The sequence below is a fragment of the Anas acuta genome, chromosome 9 (genome assembly GCF_963932015.1).
Source record: "Anas acuta chromosome 9, bAnaAcu1.1, whole genome shotgun sequence".
NCBI classification, from domain to species: domain Eukaryota; kingdom Metazoa; phylum Chordata; class Aves; order Anseriformes; family Anatidae; genus Anas; species Anas acuta.
Genome location: NC_088987.1, coordinates 7,485,455 through 7,506,150, shown reverse-complemented (window position 1 = coordinate 7,506,150; position 20,696 = coordinate 7,485,455). Strand labels below are relative to the sequence as shown.

General features: G+C 40.3%; 2 protein-coding genes across 2 annotated transcripts; one reads left to right on the top strand and one right to left on the bottom strand.

Annotated features, from left to right (window-relative positions):
• Position 1: 1 nt before the first annotated feature.
• MRPL47 (mitochondrial ribosomal protein L47) lies at positions 2-3,912 on the top strand. The gene is made up of 7 exons (XM_068692427.1): positions 2-161; positions 756-901; positions 1,165-1,225; positions 1,702-1,798; positions 2,109-2,239; positions 3,179-3,274; positions 3,628-3,912. Exons 1-7 carry the CDS (start codon positions 61-63, stop codon positions 3,743-3,745), a joined length of 750 nt encoding a protein of 249 aa, XP_068548528.1. The 5' UTR covers positions 2-60; the 3' UTR covers positions 3,746-3,912.
• Positions 3,913-5,213: 1,301 nt separating this feature from the next.
• On the bottom strand, positions 5,214-14,661 carry ACTL6A (actin like 6A). Its single transcript, XM_068692426.1, has 14 exons — positions 14,522-14,661; positions 13,837-13,913; positions 13,477-13,651; positions 12,775-12,875; positions 11,450-11,547; positions 10,680-10,774; positions 10,307-10,413; positions 10,138-10,227; positions 9,900-9,961; positions 9,477-9,591; positions 9,058-9,138; positions 8,017-8,112; positions 7,026-7,112; positions 5,214-6,517 (listed from the first exon to the last, which is right to left on the bottom strand). The coding sequence occupies exons 1-14, from the start codon at positions 14,544-14,546 to the stop codon at positions 6,437-6,439; spliced, it is 1,290 nt and encodes a 429-aa protein (XP_068548527.1). The 5' UTR covers positions 14,547-14,661; the 3' UTR covers positions 5,214-6,436.
• Between the last annotated feature and the right edge of the window lie 6,035 nt (positions 14,662-20,696).

Below are 20,696 nucleotides of genomic sequence, written 5' to 3'. Positions count from 1 at the left end.
GGCAGAGCGCTCCCCCTGCTTCCGGCGCCTTCGTGCGCGACGTCCGCGGCGCCGGGGAAAATGGCGGCGGCCGCCGCGATGGCCGCCCTGAGCCGGCGGCTGAGGGGAGCGCTGCGGCTCGCAGGAGCGCGGCCGAGCCGGGCGGCTGCCGGGCTCCCCGGGTAGGCAGCGGGGGGCTGCGGGGCCGCCTGAAGGCGGGGGGGGCGGCAGGGAGCCTGGGAAGCCGCCCGTGGGCTTTCTCGCTGGGCAGGGGCGCGGGGGTCCGCGTTCTGGGACCTCCGCTGAGGTGCGGGTTTGTGGGGTGGGGTGAGGGGAAGGAGCCGGTAGGTGTAGTGCTGGGAGCCTCTGGGCAAAACCTCTGGGTTTTGCAGCCCTTATTATGCTATTAGCGTGTGGTTTTCATTCATGCTCCTATTAGCTATTTACTTAAACTCAGCGTACTTAAACACGCCTTCTACTTATATTAGCTATTTACTGAAACTCACCATTCTGAATGGTGTTGTTCATTTACTTATTCTTTTCTCAATTTTAAAATCTGTATTTGTTTTTTGAGTATAAATAAATTATAATTGAGACAAGGGGAACACAACACCGAGATGACACCTTTATGAAGAACTGAACCCACATCTTCTGCCCCTAGACCCTGGCATCTTTCAGCCTCTAGGGTCTGTGTCTTCATGAACGAAACATTCCCATCTGTGTGGATGTTATTTTTTTGTGTGTAATATATTGTTGTTCCTTTAATCGTTACGCAGATTAACACCAAACCTGTTCCACAAGAACCTGGCAAAAGTCGAGCCCCCCCATCAGTTGAAGTTCCTGCATACTACTCTGTCTCGGAATGGTTTGGAGGAGTTCTTTGATGATCCAAAAAACTGGGGAGAAAAAACAGTAAAGTCTGGTGAGTTATATTCAGTGTTTCTAACAGCAGCCTTTGAGCCACTTCAGCTCAGCTGAAATTTGTCCTATTTGTTTGAATTGTAGAAAGCTACGTAACTATGAATACAAGCGTAGCTAAATATCCATAAGGATAGCTTTGCAAGAGGTATTATATTTTTATAACAATGTACTTGTTCTGTTGAATCAGCTGAGACAGAAAAAGCACACTTTCAGAACAAGAAAACTTTATTAAATTAATATTTGATTTTTTTTATATATATACAGGAGATGCATGGAACATAAAACAGTTAAGGGGCAAGAGCAGTGAAGACTTGCACAAACTTTGGTAAGTTTTAGTGAAGTAGCTGCTGTCAGAGCAGGTTTTTTTTTTTTTTCTTTTTAAATAAAATGTGTCTGTATTAGCCAGTCAATCTATTCTGCCAGCCAGGTCTGCATACATAAGCGTGTTTTGGCCTTGAAGCAGCTCAAATCCTGATACTGCTCAAAACGTGGAAGCTGTTCTGCAGTTAGTTGTATTGTAGGTATGTCCAGTATGAAGGGTTCAAGTTCAGTACAGAGGTTAAATTTGAACCCCGTGGGGCTTATGCAAATGGCAGAAAAGATTTGTTTGGAAGGGGCCTGTGCTGAAGCTAACCCCAAAATTAGGTCAGGCTGCTCAAGTCTGTATCTATTCAGAGTGTGAAAATTTCTGAGACTGGAGATTGCATTGTCACTCAAGGCAACCTGTGTAGGGGCTAAACTAGTGAATAATTGCTGGTGTATCTGGAAATTATTTTTGAAATACTGTGCTTTCTGATTTAGGTATGTCCTGTTGAAGGAAAAAAACATGCTTTTGACTTTAGAACAAGAATCAAAGAGACAGCAAAAGCCCATGCCAAGTCCAGAACGATTAGAAAAGGTAATTTTTTTGTATTAGCTAAAAATTTAAGCAAAATAGCTGAGTGAAAGGTGAAGCATTCTCAAGCTTGTTAAAAAACATTTTTTAGATTATTTCTCCTTTTTCAGTGTGAGCACAAACACTGTGCTTAAGTGACATGGGGAATGGCCTCTTCACCTGTTATTCCACAGCTGTGAGAATACTCATGATGGAACTCACTACATTTGACCTATCATCTTCTTTTACATTTTGTCAGAGATCTTCATTGGGGGTCCTAAGTGGTCAGCACTGTGTTTTATTGGCCCATCCTGAAACTATTTCTTATTTCTAGGTACAAAAATCTATGAAAAACATTGACTTGGTAGTCAAAGAAAGAGAAACTGCTTTGAGACTCTTACAAACTGGCCATGAAAAACCAGTACCTGGCGAGTGGAGAAATGACTTCTTAGGACGCACCTACTGGTACAGAAAAGAGAACTTTTCTTTCATATATTTGAAGTTTTCTTATGGTATCTCTATTGATTAGAGCAGAAGATTTTTCTGATCAAGAAAGGGTACATATACTCTATAGAAAGAAGTATGTTTTCTAGTTGTCATTCAAGGGCTTATTGAATTATTAATTTTTAACATGGTTGTAATTGCTGCTAAATAATTCTGTGGTTAAACTCAACCATTAACTGTAACAAAGCTAGTTCTGTGCCACTGCTAAAATTCCTGCAGTGGGAGAATGGCTGCTGCTGTGGTGATTGTGTAACACATGAAGGAACTAGACAGTACAGTTCAAGCTGAACTGTCTGGACTTCCCTCATTATAATACAAAATCCATCTATTGAGGAACCACATGCAGAAACTCAGCTGTACACCCAACAGTACGTCTGATACAATCTGAGTGCGCTGCAGGCTGCAGATGGGTCTACACAGGCCATCTGTGCAGCCCGTATGCAAGAGAAACCCCAAAGAGAAGCAATAGTCCTGTATTTAGAGGGCAAGACTTAGGTTGCTCAGGCAGATTTGCACTTGACATGGCACTCAAACACAGGCATTCAGAAAAAAACTGTAGTAGAAACAAAGCTCTCTTCACAGTCTGTTTATAACAGCTTATGAGAATTCTATTATGAAAGAGTAGTGATTTAAACTATAACTGGAAAGAATCACTATCTGTTTTGGGCCCGCTCTTCAAACGTTTACAATTCTTAAAGCAAGACTACTTTCTACAGAAAGATGCTGAGCTATGCTTGAAATGTAGAGTTACAAACCACGCCAGCAGAGCCGAAAGTAAATAGACAAATACAAGTTGTGTGACATACTGATCAGACGATGCTGTCACCCAAGAAGTCTGGTAGAGTTCAAGAATGGAGATAAAAAGTATACATCCTAAAATCACTTACCAATCTTTAACAGGTATACATACAAGGAATGGCCGATACCATGGTACCTGAACAAAAAATACAAGAAAAGGAAGTTCTTCTACTTACCTCATGTGAATCACTTTATCAGGTAAAATGAACTTTTTGACACAGAACACTTTCATGTGTTCCTCAGTCTTCCTCCTTCCACTGTGTAGAGAAAAGTGTGATCTGTGTTCTTTTTTCTGTTCTTATCTTAGTTATTTGGAGATTTCGCTATCTATCAGGTTGTCATTTTAAATGCGATTTAAAACAATTCCTCCCAGAGACTAGTTTTTATAGCATTCAAAAGCAGAAGACAATAATGAGTCTGCTTTGCAGGCATTTTTACCTATCAAAAGCAAATTAATACTGAAATCATTACACTGGGGGCATCTACTTGATTAGGGTGGTGAGCTCATCAAGGAAACTGCCTGGAAACTAACTACGCTTTCTTTATTTCAGGCTCAGACAAGAAAAATATTTACGTGCAAGGGTAAGACGACAAAACCTAGAGAAGAGGAGGCAGAAGGTCTTACAAATGAAGTTTCCTCATCTTGCTGTAAATTCGCAGAGCCAGTAATATTTTTGAAGACTGCTGCAAGCACTTAATTGAGTGTCTTTGCGCGACTGGAACATGAAAACAAGTTCTGAAACCAGTGAAAAACTTGACTGAGTGTTCTGGACAGTTTTCCATCTTTATTTTATCCCACATTTGGACCTAAAATAAATTTGTGATCTCAAATCAAAGAGCAGCTTTAGTACATAACTCAAAAATTAATCCTACTGATTTTTTCTAGGAACACTTGAAAAGTAACACTAACCAGCTATTATGAAAGTGAAACATACGTTATGAACAGCGACGAGCAGCCAGATGAAGGCATAAAGCATAGGGGTGTTTACCTGCTTTACTTTAACAGATGTGTATTGAAACTGGAGAGAAACATGAGAACCTCTAAAGCTCACATACCACACTTTGTTCCCTGATCATCTGAGACAGTCATATGTCAACATAAGTTATGGGTGCATTCTACGTAAATACAGGGGAAATTGGGCTGTTAGTGAGGTCTGTGCATGCTGGTACTGAGCTAGTGCTGTTAGTAAGTGTGGCAGGCTGCTGCAAGGAACTCTTTCCCTAGTTTAAGTTTGGCTTATTAGAAAGCATTAAATATTTAACACATTAGCTTTTAACAATGCAGTCTTAATACCTGTATTTCTAGAGACCAATGACAAATTCAAATACTTGTGCACTGTTTTTTGCAGTGCACAGAATGTTTGTAGGTAGACTGGTAATAGTCTTCTGTGGAACTAAAGAAGGCGGCAAGGAACTTTTTACTCATCATTACTGCTGTCTTTTGGTGGTAAACACCTACTTCATTAAAGCTTTTAACCTTCAAAGGAGATTATTCTACATTACTACATAGAGTCCCCATTTCTGTATGAAGTCCCCATTTACACAAATAGTCTCTCAGGAAGCAGGTGTGCTACGCTATATAATCTGATAAGACACCAGAAACTCCAAGGGAACCAAAACTGCATTAGATACATTCATCTCCATCATCTTGACCTGCTCTGCATCACATGAAATACCTTCCTCCTAGACAGAGGCTCTTAACAATGGTGACAAAACCCCAGAACTTGTTTTACTCTTCGTATGGTACTAAACCACTCAGAACTGTTACCGTTGCACTGTAATTCTTTTGTTTTATGAAGACAAACAGAATATAAAAACTGATAGTCAAGGAAACTTAAGTGTCTGATGTAGAAGGAAAACTCTGAATTTACAGTCAATTCTCCAAGAGAAACAAATTAAAAGTCTACTTCCTCTCTTCACCTCTAGCTACAAGCTGTCCCATCACTTAGTACTTCACTGATGCTACAGTAACTTCATCCTTGAATGCAAACTTAAGTCTTTCTTCCAGTGTAACAGCAGCAGGTGATTGTATCGTGTTGTAGCTGGCTTAAATTTGCCTCCTTTTGAAAGAGAAGCATAGTTTATCAACAACTTTGTCTCAAGAGCCACCTGATTATCATGGTACAACAAAAACAGGTTGTTTTGATAAATTACTTTATTGCTTGGAGGTAACATGAAACTGTTTTCAACTAGAGGCCCCAGCATTACCCACAAGGTCTTTTAAGATACTGAAAACGTAGCAGTATTGTTTATATTTTTTAAATTAGTTAAATGCTATTTGGTTTTCCACAGCTTTTAGAGTAAGGAGCAAAACTTCACTGTGTCACAATACAGAACATCATACCGTTGTAAATTTGAGTTGCTTCGCAGCATTGCAGAGCTGCATTTTGATAGCCAGTTCCTGCTGAAAAAGTCATCCCACTTCCTCTGCCCCTGAGTGCACGCTCCCCATGCAAAATGCAGGCACTTACTGACCTCGCTATGAGTCAGCCAGAGCTAAACCAGCAATAAACAAACAGCGACTGCCCCTCTCAGTTACAGCTCACTGAAAAATGTCAAGCCACATCCTGAGGTCTTCTCTGACTATTATTCCCCTAGTCTTGGGGAAAGACAATTCTCTGCTTCACTTTCCCTGTCTCTAAAAAGTTTTGTTTCTCACCTACAAAGGCATTCAGCATATTATATACATTCTTTAGAAATCTAGTGGAGAGAAATGATTGTTTACTGAAACAAAATTGCTCCGTAATAGAAAATTAGCAACCAGTGCATAATATAACATTCACTAAATGGAATGTAACACTCCATTAGACTGTAAAAGTTTACCCTGAACTGACTGCCCTATAGTAATTAGTAAATACAAACTTTCCATTTTTAAAACAGAAGAGTAACTGTTTCTCTGCAAGTACTCACAAAGTTGCTCAAATAAAAAAAAAGAGCAAGTTTTATTAGGAAAGAAGTAAGCAATTTAAGGCCAAAGTACTAGCAAAGGAAGACTAATATATGAAAGTACGCTAGACATTTTTAATAAATTTGTGCAGGCATTTGCAAGGTTATGCCCTATCTATTAGCTAACCTGTAAAGCTGTTCCCAGGAAAAGATACTAGAGAAAATAGACATTTATACAAAATTATAAAATGCTCATTATATGAATTATTGCTTTACGAAGGACAAACATCCTTTTTCTATGATAGTACCAATTAGGTTTCTTAATATTTCTAAAGGTTTGTTAAAAATGGAACTTGAATTATGCAAAAAATCCAATATAAATTTTCTACAAAAGAGTCCATCCCATTCCTGAGTATGCTAAAGCTATAAATCAGAAGAAGCACTGAGGCGGCAGCAGTTTTCACAGTAGGAGGTTTAAGGGCATTTTCTTTCTACGCACTGTTTCCCTCCTTCTTCGTATTCTTGTTTAGAAATCCACATCTGTTGAAAAGTACCCTACAAAAACAAAACAGCAACAGAAAAATAAATTAATGTTAAGTGAAATATTAAATTCTCATAGAAGGAAAAACAAGCAAGCCAAATGATGTACGAAGAGTGACTCCACATGCTTCATAATCTTTTTCCTTTGACTTTCATAGCACTAGTGATTGAACTAAAGATAGGAAGTGGCAGTAGCAGAAGCTGATTTCAGTTGCCCTTTCTGATACTGCGAAATGAATCCCCACAAACCTTTCCAATACTCAGTAACTCGGACAATGAAGTTCATGCATGTGATGAAGGAATAGGTTTGCAACTTTCATTATATACTGCATGTGTGTTATTTTTTATGTACCATATTTCAGGCCTGCACCTTGCCATTAGAAATAGGAGGCAAATTAAGTTTGGATTATCAGAAACACACAGATAATTATTGCTCCAGTAGCACAAACTCTTCAATGCACACGTACGTGGAATTAAGTTTGTGGGTAACAGTGCTGCATAACATAGTAACAGGTTTACTAACCAAAGAAGCCAAAATTGAACCACCAATCCACGAGCTGAATCGCCGCTCCACTGTGGTGTTGTTTGCTATCAATTTCAGGCGCATGCTCTGAATAGAAAAGGAGGTAAAATGAAAGAACAATCAGGTCTAAATTGCAGACTGGTGCCCTTTGGTCACATGAGAAGGGCAGCACAAAGAACTTGGTGTGTATACCAATATGCAGGTGGAAAACACCAGTTTTATTTATCTTGCCTTAGAGTTTATCTGCCCTGTATTTAGAATCCCAGAATAGCCACAATGCAAGAGAACAGGAGTATATCTGGCTTTTATCATGTCTCCCAACAGTGAACAGCAGCAAATGCTCGAGGCTAAAAACATAGCAGGTAAAGAGCAATACTACTCACAGGACTACTTAAAATGTATACTGGGTCTAAAACATCTTTGATGTCATTGACCCCAATTCATTAATCAGTTTTGTACCTATTCCTTCTTTTTGCTTCCAAAATGCCTTGTAGCAATAAGAGCTTTGAATGTCAACAGATTTGCCCCATGGCTATTATGAGTGAGTAACTAACTACCTTTCCCAGTTTCTCGTAACATTCATGATTTCACAGTTGCTACAAGTTGAACTTTTTTTCTTGAATATGGATATCGAAGCTCTCAAGAAAATGGAGTAGTATTAATACTTTCTCTGACATCATATGACTCCAGAAATACAAGTATGTTAAACACCAGTTTTTTTTTTATCTACAAGTAGGTTTAGCTGTCTGTAACACCCAAGAAGAAAAATTTGTGTGACAAAGTGACAAGGCTTCAGACAGAATGACTGAACATGCCTCAAGCTAGCCAGCAACACTTCAGGAGAGAGGCCATCAAGGGAAAGAAAGAGCAACTGTTGCTTATGGACAGTTACAGAATGTGGAATCAATGTCAAATGGTGCAATACATACTTGTGTATTTATGCAGCAGAAAAACAAAGTGATAAATGCAGTGATTATAAGAGGTGTTTTACCGGTGGAGTTTTCTGAGACAGCTCTCTGTTCAATCTATCTGTGAAACTCTGTATTAGAGTGTTTCCTCCTGCTACAATCACGCTGCCATAGAGGCCCTAAAAAGACAGTAACGTTATGTTAATCCTGAAATCATTCTGAAAACAACTTTCACAGAATATATTATCAACAGCAATAATCTGTCACTTGATATCAACAATATTGCATGTCCCAATCCAATTAATTGTAATCATGTGAAAAATATTTCAAGAGATCTTAATGATGAACTATACAAGGAAGACAAAAGCTGTGTGATTAAAGATTCTAAATGATTTCACAGAGTATTTTCTGCTGTACAGAGCCCTACACCTACAGATACCTTCTCTATCCAAGCTGATGATTTCCTTTCAGCCAGATGTTCCAATCACAAAGAAAATGTTCGTGGCACTGGAACATTTTTCCATCTTATTAATGCTGCAGTTGGTGAACACAAGTCATGGTTTGGCCTATGCAGCCAGCCTGACTCTCTATTTAAGAGGAAAAATTTTTAAACTAACCCCCAAGCAGTCCACATCAAATTGGAATCTTTTCAAATTGACACCCAAAAATGGGAAAACACTGTTTTAAGTGTTCTCTAAAACCTCTTCCCTTCCTTCTACTTGCCCCCAACTGTCCCATATGATAGATTATGTTTTAAAAGTACATGTTTCAAACAGCCCAGAAATCTGAAGATTATAAAGGTATGAGCACAAAATGCTTATCTCATCTGAAGCTAACCCACATTATGCACTACCAGCCACAAAACCTAGACATTAGCTACATACTCAGTGTTTCTACCTATACACAGAAGCCAAGAATCCCAATTTAGCATTTTGTAAAAACAAAATGGGAAATCCTATACGTTCTTACATACAATTATGTAATACTTAAGAGAATTATTCAAATGTGTTTATCATTATCCTAGGAAGTCTGTATCTCTTTATCAACCACTTTCTACCTCCCCCCCCAGAAGTCTGGTCAGCACAAGAAGCATCTATGCCTTAACCAGTACATCTAACACTTACCGGCCTGATGTCTATATCACACATTCCAACACTCGTTGTGACAACATGGCTCACACCCAGCATCGTGTTACCAGACAGACCCTAGAATTAAAATTAGTAATTCATACATCATCACTTCAAAAGGCCTGATTATTTTATTACTATTTAAAGGCTTGATTATTTTATTAATATATATTACGTTATTAAAGAGGGACCACATTGTTAGGGAAAGAAAGAAAAAAATATTTTTATTTTTCCATTCAGCTAGCTCATCACTGCCCATTTTGAACTACATTTCCTCCTTTTCTATCCTGACCCTAATAAAACAACACAGGCAAATTTTACTGCCCCAGGAAGTTAGGAACATCATACAAAAGGAAGCCATGGGATAAACTAGTGATTTAAAGCCTTCCAACTATTACACATCACAGTTGTTTTACCTTTACATTAGAAGGGTCAAATAATCCCTCAGGGATTTTTAGACGCTCAGCACCAAAGTCACAGTTATAGCCATTAGGGAACTCATAATGAACCGTTGGCATCTGTGCTGCTACCCTGGAGCAGTCAGAAAATGACACATTAAAGTACAATGCAGAGTACAATGTCACCTAAGTAGCATTATAAACTAAGGTTTCAATGAGAGTATTCTGATTGATATGAATTACACTTCTGATAATATTATGATGCCATGCATCTTGGAATATTAAATCAACAATCACCTGTATGTATATTGTATCTCTACTTTCAGAAATAAACAGATTTATCTAATTGGCTTCTCTAATAAAACAAGCTAACAGCAATGAACAAGCTAAGTTCAATGAACAACTGATAATTTTACAAGGACTAAAAAAATAGCGACGTACTGTTCATCATAGGTTGAATCTGATACTTGGAGGACAGAAGCTTGGAAGTCCTGAATGACACACTATGGAGATAAGAATTACATGGTTACAAGAACAGTCTATATTTCAATAGAATTTATAGAATCAATACTGTCCTTAACATCTTCCATTTCTTTAAGAGGAAAATCTGATGCACCTGTAAACAGGAGTTCTTCACAAGACTGCCCAGGGGAGTTTTAGAGTTGGAGAAGTGACTTACATTACACATGTAGTTGTGCCAAGATCTAGTGACCTGGGGTAACTTCTCTTTTCTCTTCCAATTTGCTGGTGATCCCTCACGAACTGCCTCCTGAGATTGTAGGGAATATGACCATCAGTTCACTGTTTGAGCTCAGACGAACACTTAATAAAAGAAGTTACCTTCCTACCTTTGAAGCAATCATATATGGAGGAATTATCTCAATATTCATTTCCTGAAACAGTTCTCGGCACTGCATAGTAATAAAGTCTCCCGCAAGTGGTGATTTTACAATACCTAAAAGACAAAAAAAGAAAAAAAGAACAAAAACCTGAAGACATCCCACCAACCCAGAATGCACTGAAATCAGGATGAACTCCCCCAGCAAACTCTTACTTGTCAGAAGGTGCTGTTGGGTGGGGTTTATTGTTGTTTGCCCGCCCCCCCATACTTAAGGGGATAAATATACATTTAAAAATAATAAAAAAAAAATGTAAAAGCAGAAGCTTGAAAGGCTGACTTAACTTTGATACTGCTGTGCTATTATCCATTAAAGTTTTTACCTTGTTGAAGTACATATCCATCATGCACTGGAATAGCAGTGGTGTGTGTTGCCCCGCTATCCAAGATGAGACCTGTGGATCTCCCGTTAGCAAAACTAGCCACAAAGATTAAAGAAAATATTGTAATTTTCACCTTAGACAAAAAAGCCATACAATTAGAGCATAACCAGGAGTAAGGACCCTGATGTTTCATCACTTGGCTCTACAACTAGACTTGCTGTTTTCCCAGGCACATCACCTCTCTATGAAGTGCACAACCTCATAGAGACAACATTTAGCTTTGACCTGTGAACTAACTTGAGCTTTGGATGCACGAAGATGACAACTAAGCTTACTGCATAGTATTGACTTCAACGTATATCCAACTCATTTAGATTCTAAAGGTAAAAATCAGTTATTAGTTCAAAATAATTACAAATATTCATCTTAAGGCTATGGGAACTTCAAGCTCTATGTTACTGTACCTAGTAGTCTGGACAACACCATTTCAGTTCTGTAATATTTTTACCAATGGTATACAAGAACCAAAAAAAAAAAAAAAAAGAAAAAAATCATTGCCTTCAAGGACAACAGTCAGAGATTGGGAGAACTTCAAACCAGAGTTCTAAAGTTAAGAAATGGAAGTTATTTACTTCCTCCCAAGATGTTTATGGAAAAATTAATTTGAAGAAGAAAATTTAGACATGCTGTTAAACTAGGAGTTGCCTAGAATAGCTTTACTGTAACTTTCCAGGGGGGAAAAAAAGGCAGCGCAAACTTCTAAAGGATACGCTGTTAGAACAGCGGTTTTACACAAGAAAAACGCAGGGATGTTGTAGTGTTCAAACATCAATTCGGTCAGCTTTTCACGCTTTGCTCTAGTATTCCACTAAAAGGAAAAAAAAAAACACAAACATGTAAACAAGAAGGTATGCTCATTGTGCAGATCATTAGAGCACACTAAAAGAATGCTGGCAAGATGAGGAAATAATTAGTAGTTACAGAACATTAATGCTTATCCAGTATCAGTCCTTCAAAGAGCTTTCCAAAATAACTGACATGCCTATTTTACAGGGGGAAACAGGAAATGAAATAACTTGCCCAGCTGAAAAAACAGTAAATCTAGATTTCCCTGCTCTTGAAACATCTTCCTACAGTTCTACTCTACCCGTGATTAAGTCAGGATATATCTCAATCTACACATTACTGAAAAAGTGCATTTTTTCCAAGTCAATAATGAAGGTTAGTACTGTAAGGAAAGTTACAATGGAAGCCTCTATACAGACATCACTGAGCCATCAAACAGGAAACAGCCACTGCAAACTCATCCATACTCCACCATGTACAATCGCTCTCTCAGAGGCGACATGAAGGCAGTTCTGTTTCCCTGTTAATTTAGTGATTTTTAAAGCTATTACAGAGAACGCAAGAAATCACCTCACAATCATCAGCCAGATACAATTCAACACAATGGAAAAATGAAAGAAAATCCTATTCATAAAGACTTTATTGAAGGTATACAAAACTTTTGCATGCCCAGTCTATCTTACGTCTTCAGATTTCAACATCTGCCCTTTGAATACTGAATGTTACTAACTGACAGAAATTGTGTCAATATTTTATTCCTGGAATTTGTATTCATCCACCTCTCTTACCCTACACAACCATTTGCAGAAAGGGAAGACAAAAAAATAAAACTTCTCCACTCTACGTATGTATTCTCTGTCATATAATAAGTACTAGATAGAAGACTGAATGCCCTGACAAGTTTTTATTAAGTGTCAAGTACAACATAAGACATCCACACATCTTTTTGCTTTTACTTTAGGCAGTAAACTAAGACTTTTCATTTTTTAATTATTGAAAAATAGTAGTGCATTGAAAGTACTTTCTAACTCATGCCAACTATTTCAAATTGTTGTCTTCTTACAGCATTTTTAGTAATGCAATTATTTCCCAGAACCTGCAAAGTATTTTTAAATTTGTTGCTTCTGTAATTTAATTTTAACACTTCAAAGCTACCAGCCAATATCAGATTTCTCCAAGACTAACGTTTGTAGATTCAGCAAGAAGGTACAGGTAAAACTTCTCAAAATGCAAAGCTGCTTTTACTCACTGGTGCTTCAGACATAAGGACAGGATGCAGACTTGCTTCAGATTTAATATGCATCTTGTAAGTGTGATCCAAAATTGCCTGGAAACTATCCCAGTCTTCAACTGTAATGACATTGAAGTAAGCAGATTAGTTACTTCTAAGTTCCGATCCACTTCATAAATACACAGAGGTTTCCTGATGCCTTTTTTTTTTTTTTTGCATAGAGCTCTTCAGTCAAAAGCTGTCCTCAGCAGACCTACACCTCCTGTAGCACCTTCTGCTTTGCAGAATTCTCTTCCTCTCTGAGCATTATGATTGAAATTCAGAGTTATGACAGAAGTCCACCAACACAACAAACCACCTGCACTTTATTTTGTAAATCCAGTATCCATTCTTACAGCCTATAGACTCTGTTCACACATATTACAGAAATAAGCTTAAGAAGCATCTCCAAAAATTGCCATTTATCAAAGAAGGTGTCTAAATCAAAGCCTAAGAAGAACTCTACAAGTTTTCTCTTAAGACAGGAAAATGGCCAGTATCATATTAGAATTTCCTTAGTGAAAGCAGATCCTTTTCTTTATGGTCCTGTTCTCTAAACCCAAGATTAAAAAAAAAAAAAAAAAGTTAACTTGTATAGCATCTGTATACGTGAAAGCTATGACTTTCTGCAGCCTAGCAATGCAACTTCTAAAACAGATAGAACAAGACAGAGCACCATACTCATTCCATTTTTTAAAGGTGAAATGGCCTCCATATTTTCCCTTGGAACTCTCAGGGCATTGGTGTCTATGTAGTAAGTCGGGCCCCCTTGTTTGCCCTTGTCACCATCTATCTCCATCAGCGTGCTGCCATTGTCCCTTTCCAGCACCACACCAATTGCTGTTGGAAAATCAACCTGCAACGCAAAAGGTAAGCCAGGTATGAAAACGTGTCATGTTCTGCTTGGATTTTTTACTAACAGAATTCAGAGTTTAACTTATTGAATACAGTAAGAATATATATATAAATTCTGAAAACTCATAATTAATAATGAAGTTCTAAGTCAGTGTTATGCCTCGGCTGAGCCACGCAGCTTCTCACCTTTGGACAGTCCTCGCCTGCATAGCCTGCTCTCACCGTGTACGAGCCGATGTCAAAAACAAGAGCGCCGACTTCATCTGAAAAGACCATCAATGAAGAGGCAGTGAATGGTTATTGCACCCCACCACAGTCCTGCCCTGAGTTTTCCCTGCCCCGTTTTGCTTGCAAGAAAAGCGAAGCGAGCTGAAGCATCTTTCCAGAGGCACAGCACAAGTTCTGTACTGGAGACACGGGACAGCCAGCTGAAGGATGCTGAGCGACTTTAATTGGGGTGAGGACAGGCTGGAGCCGGGACAGCGCTACACCTCAACCATATACAAAAAGGAGGGTGATTTTAGGAGAAGGGGGCACAGTGCCACCCAAACACAGCACCACACGCAGCCTTCACCTTCTCGGCACGGCGAGGCGGACAGCTCGCACCCCGGGGGCCGGCCAGGACCGCGGAGCAGGGCCCGCAACCACCCTCAGAGCTCCCTTGGGCCCCCAGCGGGGCGCCCCACACACCCCAAAACACCCCAAAATACCCCAAAACACCCCAAAACCCCCGGGGCCGCCTCTTCTGCCTCAGGAAGCAGCGAGGGGGGGGTTGGAAGGGCTCGGGCCGGGCCGCGGCCCCCTGAGGGAGCGGCGGGGGCGGCCTGAGGGGGGCGCCGGGCCGGGGGGTGAGGGGGGGGCCGGGACTCACCGCCCCCGTACACGCCGCCGCTCATGGCTGCCGCTGGGCCCCGCCGCGCCTCGCCTCACCGCGCCGCCCGGCAACAAAAGCGCCCCGGGCCCGCGCCCCGCCGGCCAATGGCAGCGCAGCTCCCGCCCGCCCTGCCCAACGGCCCCGCTATCTGGCCAATCGGAGGAGGGGGAAGGAGGGGTTTAGGCGGAGGGTAGCCAATCATGAGGAGGGGAAGGGAGGGAAGGGGAGGGCGGTGCGTGAGGGGAGGGAGGGGTGGGGGGTGCTGAGGGGGCGTTGCTGTGTGAGGGGGCGTTGCTGTGTGAGGGGGCGGATGGCGGGTGGGGGGCTTGGCTGGGGCGGGCTGGCTGTGGAGAGGCGCGATGGCTGCTGCCGCTGGCTTTTCAGGCCGTTGTAGAATCATTAAATCATTAAACACAGAATCATTAAGGTGGGAAAAGATCTCCAAGATCATCTGGTCCAAACAAAGTCACCCACTGTACCGCATCACTAAGCACCACGTCCAACCTTGGACACCCCCAGGGACGGTGATGCCACCACCTCCCTGGGCAACCCGTCCCAACGCCTGGCTGCTCCTTCTGAGAAGAAATGTCTCCTAATTTCCAAGCTGAGCTTCCTCTGGCACAACTTCAGAACACTCCCTCAAGTCCCTTCATCAAGCCGTTCTGTGCCTCTCCGTTGGGTGCCCCCACCGAGAATAAAATAAATGTGGATTTGTTTCTTACATCAAGTGTCTCTTGGTAGCCCAGCCTTACGTTGTTCCCTTTCCTCTCAGGACACTCCTTTGCATGTCAGCGACCTCAGGACAAAAATTAGTGCTAGCAGTCTCACCTCATCTCATGTCTGTAGGTATTTCGGTGCTTCCTACAAAGCTTTGTTTCTAAGTTGTGACCTAGTTTCAATTATATCTTTATTTACACTGAGTTTAATCAGTGAAGTAAGAAGAGAGAGAGAACTAATGTTTGGTGCACCCAGTAGTTTTATTCAGGAGGTTCTGTAAAACTGTTGCGAGTAGAACAAGGACTACAACAAGTATAAGAAGTTTCAGCAAATGTTGTACCAACGAAGGAGAGAAGCAGGCTAGATGTGTGCGTTTGGACTCCAGCTCTGAAGATACTGTAATTAAAGTTAAACTCATCACCAGCAGTCTTCCCTTGAGTTTTGGCCTGGACCAAAGCACAGAAGAATAGTGAAATCGAAGAAGAATGGACAACCAGTTGGGTGGTTTTATTTTAAGCATGGTTATGGGAATGTCAGGATGTGGTTGGACATATTAACTCTCAAGGGTAAGGAGTTTAATTTGACACAGTCTGATTCTCTTTCTTGAATGAAAACTTCATAATTCTATCTTGCAATTAAGAAATTTGTAGTTTTTACATAAGTTATAATACAGTAAGACTACAAAATACAGATGCTAGTATTAAGAGAATAAATACAAATCTTGCTTTTTCACTACCACATGAAGTCAGTGCACGTTGATTTTGTGTTATGAAAACTTTTAATGTTAATATGTTATCATGATTTCCAGTATGTGGCACTAATACTCAAGGCAGAGTTGTCTGAGAAGGAGGAGTTAGTTGCAGTTGGGAAAAGCAGTTCAGAAAAATTTGGAATTAGAATTCCAGAGGACCTTGATTTAGCTTGTGCTTGTACTTAGGTTTTTTTCTAGTAATGGTTCATCATATTCATACAGTAATTGACACTTTCAACCAGATCTTGCTTTCTCCACAACAGCTGCTTATGATTCATCAGCATGCCAGAAACAAAGACAATCTTGTGTTGCTTTATTTTTCTATAGTATTCAAAACAGAAGAATTCCCAGTGATGCCAGCAGAACGTGTGTGATGGAGTAAAGAGGTGCGTGCCTGCATGAGGCATGGAAAGAGGACATTCCTGTGCTTGACTAATCCTTCCTGCTCCAGTGGCTGCTCAGGACCAATGGTAGGAATTGCAATGTAATACACACTGGACATCACGCTGATATCTAAAAGCCTCAGGTTTTGATAAGCATAAATCTGTGTACAGAGCCAAAAGAAAAGCCAAGTCTGTTTACAAGAAGCCCAGAGAGTCTGGGGATGGAAATTTAGGCTGTCAACTGCCTTGGTCTTTCTTTTTGCTGTCTTGCATTTTTATAGGAATTTACATCAGTGAAAAGTGTGCAGACCATCATCACTCTATTTTGATAACATTCTATGTGACTTTGCATCTACTTTACAGCAGTGTGGATAGCCTCACAAAATTTACTGATTTACTGTATGTGAACAATTTAATAACTCTAGAGTTGGATGTTAACATAAATTGTCATCAGGAATAAATGGAAGAATTGTTTTAAAAGTCAGGCATGAATTAAGGCACCAAATGTTGATACTTACTAGCAAGCAAAAGTTAATTTTATCAGTGGTAGTCAGGAGAAAGTGGAACTTCCTAGTTAATGCCCAGAGTGCTTTAAAACTTCATTTAGATGTAATTGTTTCAAGGAAGTGCATTCACCACATACTCACCATGTATAAAGCAATGTAGATAGTGATGTATACATGAAGCAAAACTGAACAGAATGATATTTTGTTTCTCAACAAGCTGTATTTCCCCAGTGGGTTGCTGATGGTTTTGAGCAGTACCATACAACTGATGGTGAATCTCCCAAACTGCAGTGCCAACTTTCAGATTGTGGCAACAAACTGGCTGTGACCATGGTTTATTCATAATGTCTGTCCTTCTTTGTTGATTGCAAAATGCATGTTAAAGGTTTTATTTTTCTTGTTTTCTGAAGAGGTCTTAAATGTTTATGTGAGCTAAAAAAGTATCTGTATATGAAAAAGCAAAACAATTGTTAATACTCATTCACTCAAGAACTTTGTGTGACCTCTTAACTTTCCGCTTTTGTTGCTGAAGTATTTGGGTACTTTGTTAGTTTTATCAACATCCCTGTAAGGAAGGGAAGTATGAGAATAAACATGCTATCATCCTCCTGCAGAGAAAGAGTTAGGACACAAACTAAATGCTATGTCTAACTAACTTGCCTCATCTTTGCCACACTTCACCTTTTAGGTTCTTACCTGAGACTGGAATCCAAGCACTGAGTTACGTTTCATATAAAATGTACCACAGACAGACACTTAAAAACTGTGAGAGCATAGCCACTGTACTGGATCTTTGGGCTTGACAGTTGAAAATACTAAGGAGAGGAGCTATGTCTGAAGTCTGTTAACTCCAGTAAGGGAGTCACAGGAATACACATGTATGTCCTAGCTCTTTTGGAGCTGGTGTGTCCAACTTGTTCGTTTGCAAAAAAAGACTTCTGACTCACTCTCACTGTAGGACGTGATTGAAGGAAAAGGTTGGCGGTGCTTGCTGTTAGTGTACCGTTAACTTTCCATCACTGATAGATGGCCTGACAATGTTTTTTTGAGGGGAAAGGGTTCAGAAGAAAAAAAAAAAGGCATGCTAAGATGCCATCTGATTTTGGCTGGAATAATAGGAGCTAAGATGCACTGGAGAATAGAGGAAAAAATAATAGTATTAGTGCTGCTTTATTCTTCACCAAACTGGAAGACTCTTTCCTTGTTCTCAGCATGGTACAAATTCACAGAGACAGCTCAAATGTGAAGCAACACTTGCCTGGAACTGGTCCTGAGATAAAAGGTCTGCTGTGCTAAGCCAGTTCCAGCCAGAACCAACTTAATTGTACCTGTATTGCCTTTCTCAAATGAGTCCCTTGTGTATGGATGTCTCATTTGGCTCAGATCTGGCAGCACTCTCTGTTTCAGGCTTAGCACTTGGTCTATATTCACTTTGGATTCTTGCAGGGCTTATTAGCTTGGCAGCTGGGCCAAACCTGAGCTGGCTTAGTACATCTCATCTGCACAAACAAAGCTACTTAAAATTGAGTAGCCAGCTCAGGCTGGTAAACAGCAGATCTTTGTGTCAGCTGAGCCTTACCATTATATGGGGCATTTTGATCCCCTGGGCAGAGTGCAGGTTTGGCTATAACCGAACAGGTAGCATGGAGTGCAGGTCTCCTGTTTCTTGTGCGGGTGTTCTGCCTCACGAGGTTCAAATTCCTATTCCCAGTGTCCCAAGAGGGTGCTGGGTTGCCTCACAAGTAGTTTTGAACTATGACACTGTGCAGCTAAGAATCATGGCTTTGTGCAGCTGGAGGTAAGGAATCAAAAAGGAGAGACTGGTAATCAATCTACTCCTTTTCGAGGGAAGGGCCCTATTTCTGCGTACACATTCTTGATTGGGTGAAATAAGGCAGTCCTGGGAGTAAGGCTGTGTGGATGTACCAGTCAAAGATCTCAGAGGAGTTAGAGCACTTTCCATGTTACCTTTTTGGAACCAGTTAGGCTTGGATTTTTGGCCTGTTTTATAGAAAGCTTGATTTTCACCTGACATCTGAAAACAGTTCTCGAGATGGGGATCTTCTGGTGTAACCATGTCTGCTCTGTGCTACGTAGGTTCTATCACCAGAAGAGGGCATAGTCAAAGCAGGGGGCAGAGACTCCAGCAAACAACATCAATGTGGCAGGTTTTGGAATACAAACCAGGATTGCATTATTTATAATGGGTTTCAGAAAACAAAGTATTGGCTTCATTTTCTAGATCTACGTATTTCATCACAGAGAAGAGATTATTACAAACTTAATTATTGAACAGTAGTTCAGAGAGGAAAAACTAATAGTTTACTTGCTGAATGGGCATATTTTCAAGAGTTTATCACTTTTTTTTTCCCCCTAAATTCATTCAGGTAATTTCTATGACAGGTATGTTATTTATTGTACCAGTCGTCCAAATTGACTATACAGAACTACGCGACTGCGTAGTCTGATGCAGAATAGGGTGTGCTTTTTTTTTTTTTTCATACACTGATTTATACAGGGAAGCTGAGGATTTGCAGTGCTTTGTCCATTTATTAGAGAAAATCTGTATTCGAGGGCAGTCATGCTCCTACAGTTCTAAAGTGTCAGCTGCTAAATTACAGATCAGCAGACCCCTGTATTAATATGTTCCATTTTTAAAAGACTTTGGGGTGTTAGATAAAATCTGTGCATTATTTGATGATGTTTATTGAAATTGCTGTAACAGATACGTTCATGGGGTTTTTAATAACTATAATGAGAACTCTGATTTTTATATCGCATGCAAATTCTTAGTTCTTTTTTCTTCCGTTTATGTGGTTATCATGGAGCCTGATTCTCCTCTCACCACTTTTACACTGGCACATTGTACACAGCAGAAAGTATGGCAGAAATGTAGCCAAGGGGTGCATCAAGCCCAACACATCTTTATTGCAAGTGAAATTGAGAGGAATCTGTTTCCAAATGTTGTCAGGAAAAGGTGTGGCACAGTGCAGAACTTGACAAGATCTGCAGATGGTGAGCTTTCCGTGAGCACTGAACGTCAGTTTATGCACGTGGGTATCATTCACATCTACTCCTTTATATGAAAATTAGGTAGGGCTTAGGGCATACTGGCTAGGAGGGTGGTCAGGGGTGTTATTTCTGGCAGGAGAAAAGCAGCATATAAGATCACCATTCCATGACAGTCTTGGTATTTTATATTCACTTTTTCGCACCTTTTCATTATAGAGGGATTGGGGTGAGCGAGAGAGAGCTTTATTATCAGTCAGTACTTGTTGGTTGGTTGTGGGTTTTTTTCAAACAACCAAGAAAATTAGAAGTAGAAAACTGTCTAGCACTGTGGAATGCTGATAGTAGGGCAAATCTCATGTATTTTTAAACTAGTGCCTTTAGGAAACTGGCCTTATGCTACCTTTTTGACTGCTTCCACAATTGATAAGGTTGCAGCATAAGCTGTATTATATGACAACAGATAATCCACCTAGAACAGACAGTATGAATATCTCTATCCTAGTACGAGCTCTGATCAGATTTTGCTTTTCGAGACACAGAAGGATCCAAACATGAAGCACCCAGCTGGAGGAAACCAGGCCTTTTAAGCTCTATTGCTCAGAAACTGCTTGTTTTCAGTGGCGTGTTTACATCTGCCTGAAAGTTTTAAACACAGTTTCTCCTAGCATATGCCACTGCTTTCATGCTCACAGGTGGAAGCACAGGGAGAGCCAGTCCTAGGTGCTTAAAATATATATTTATCACTAGTAGTTCGAGGGCTGTATGGATCCTGAGGCTGTGTCATGGATTAAATGTGTGGCTGG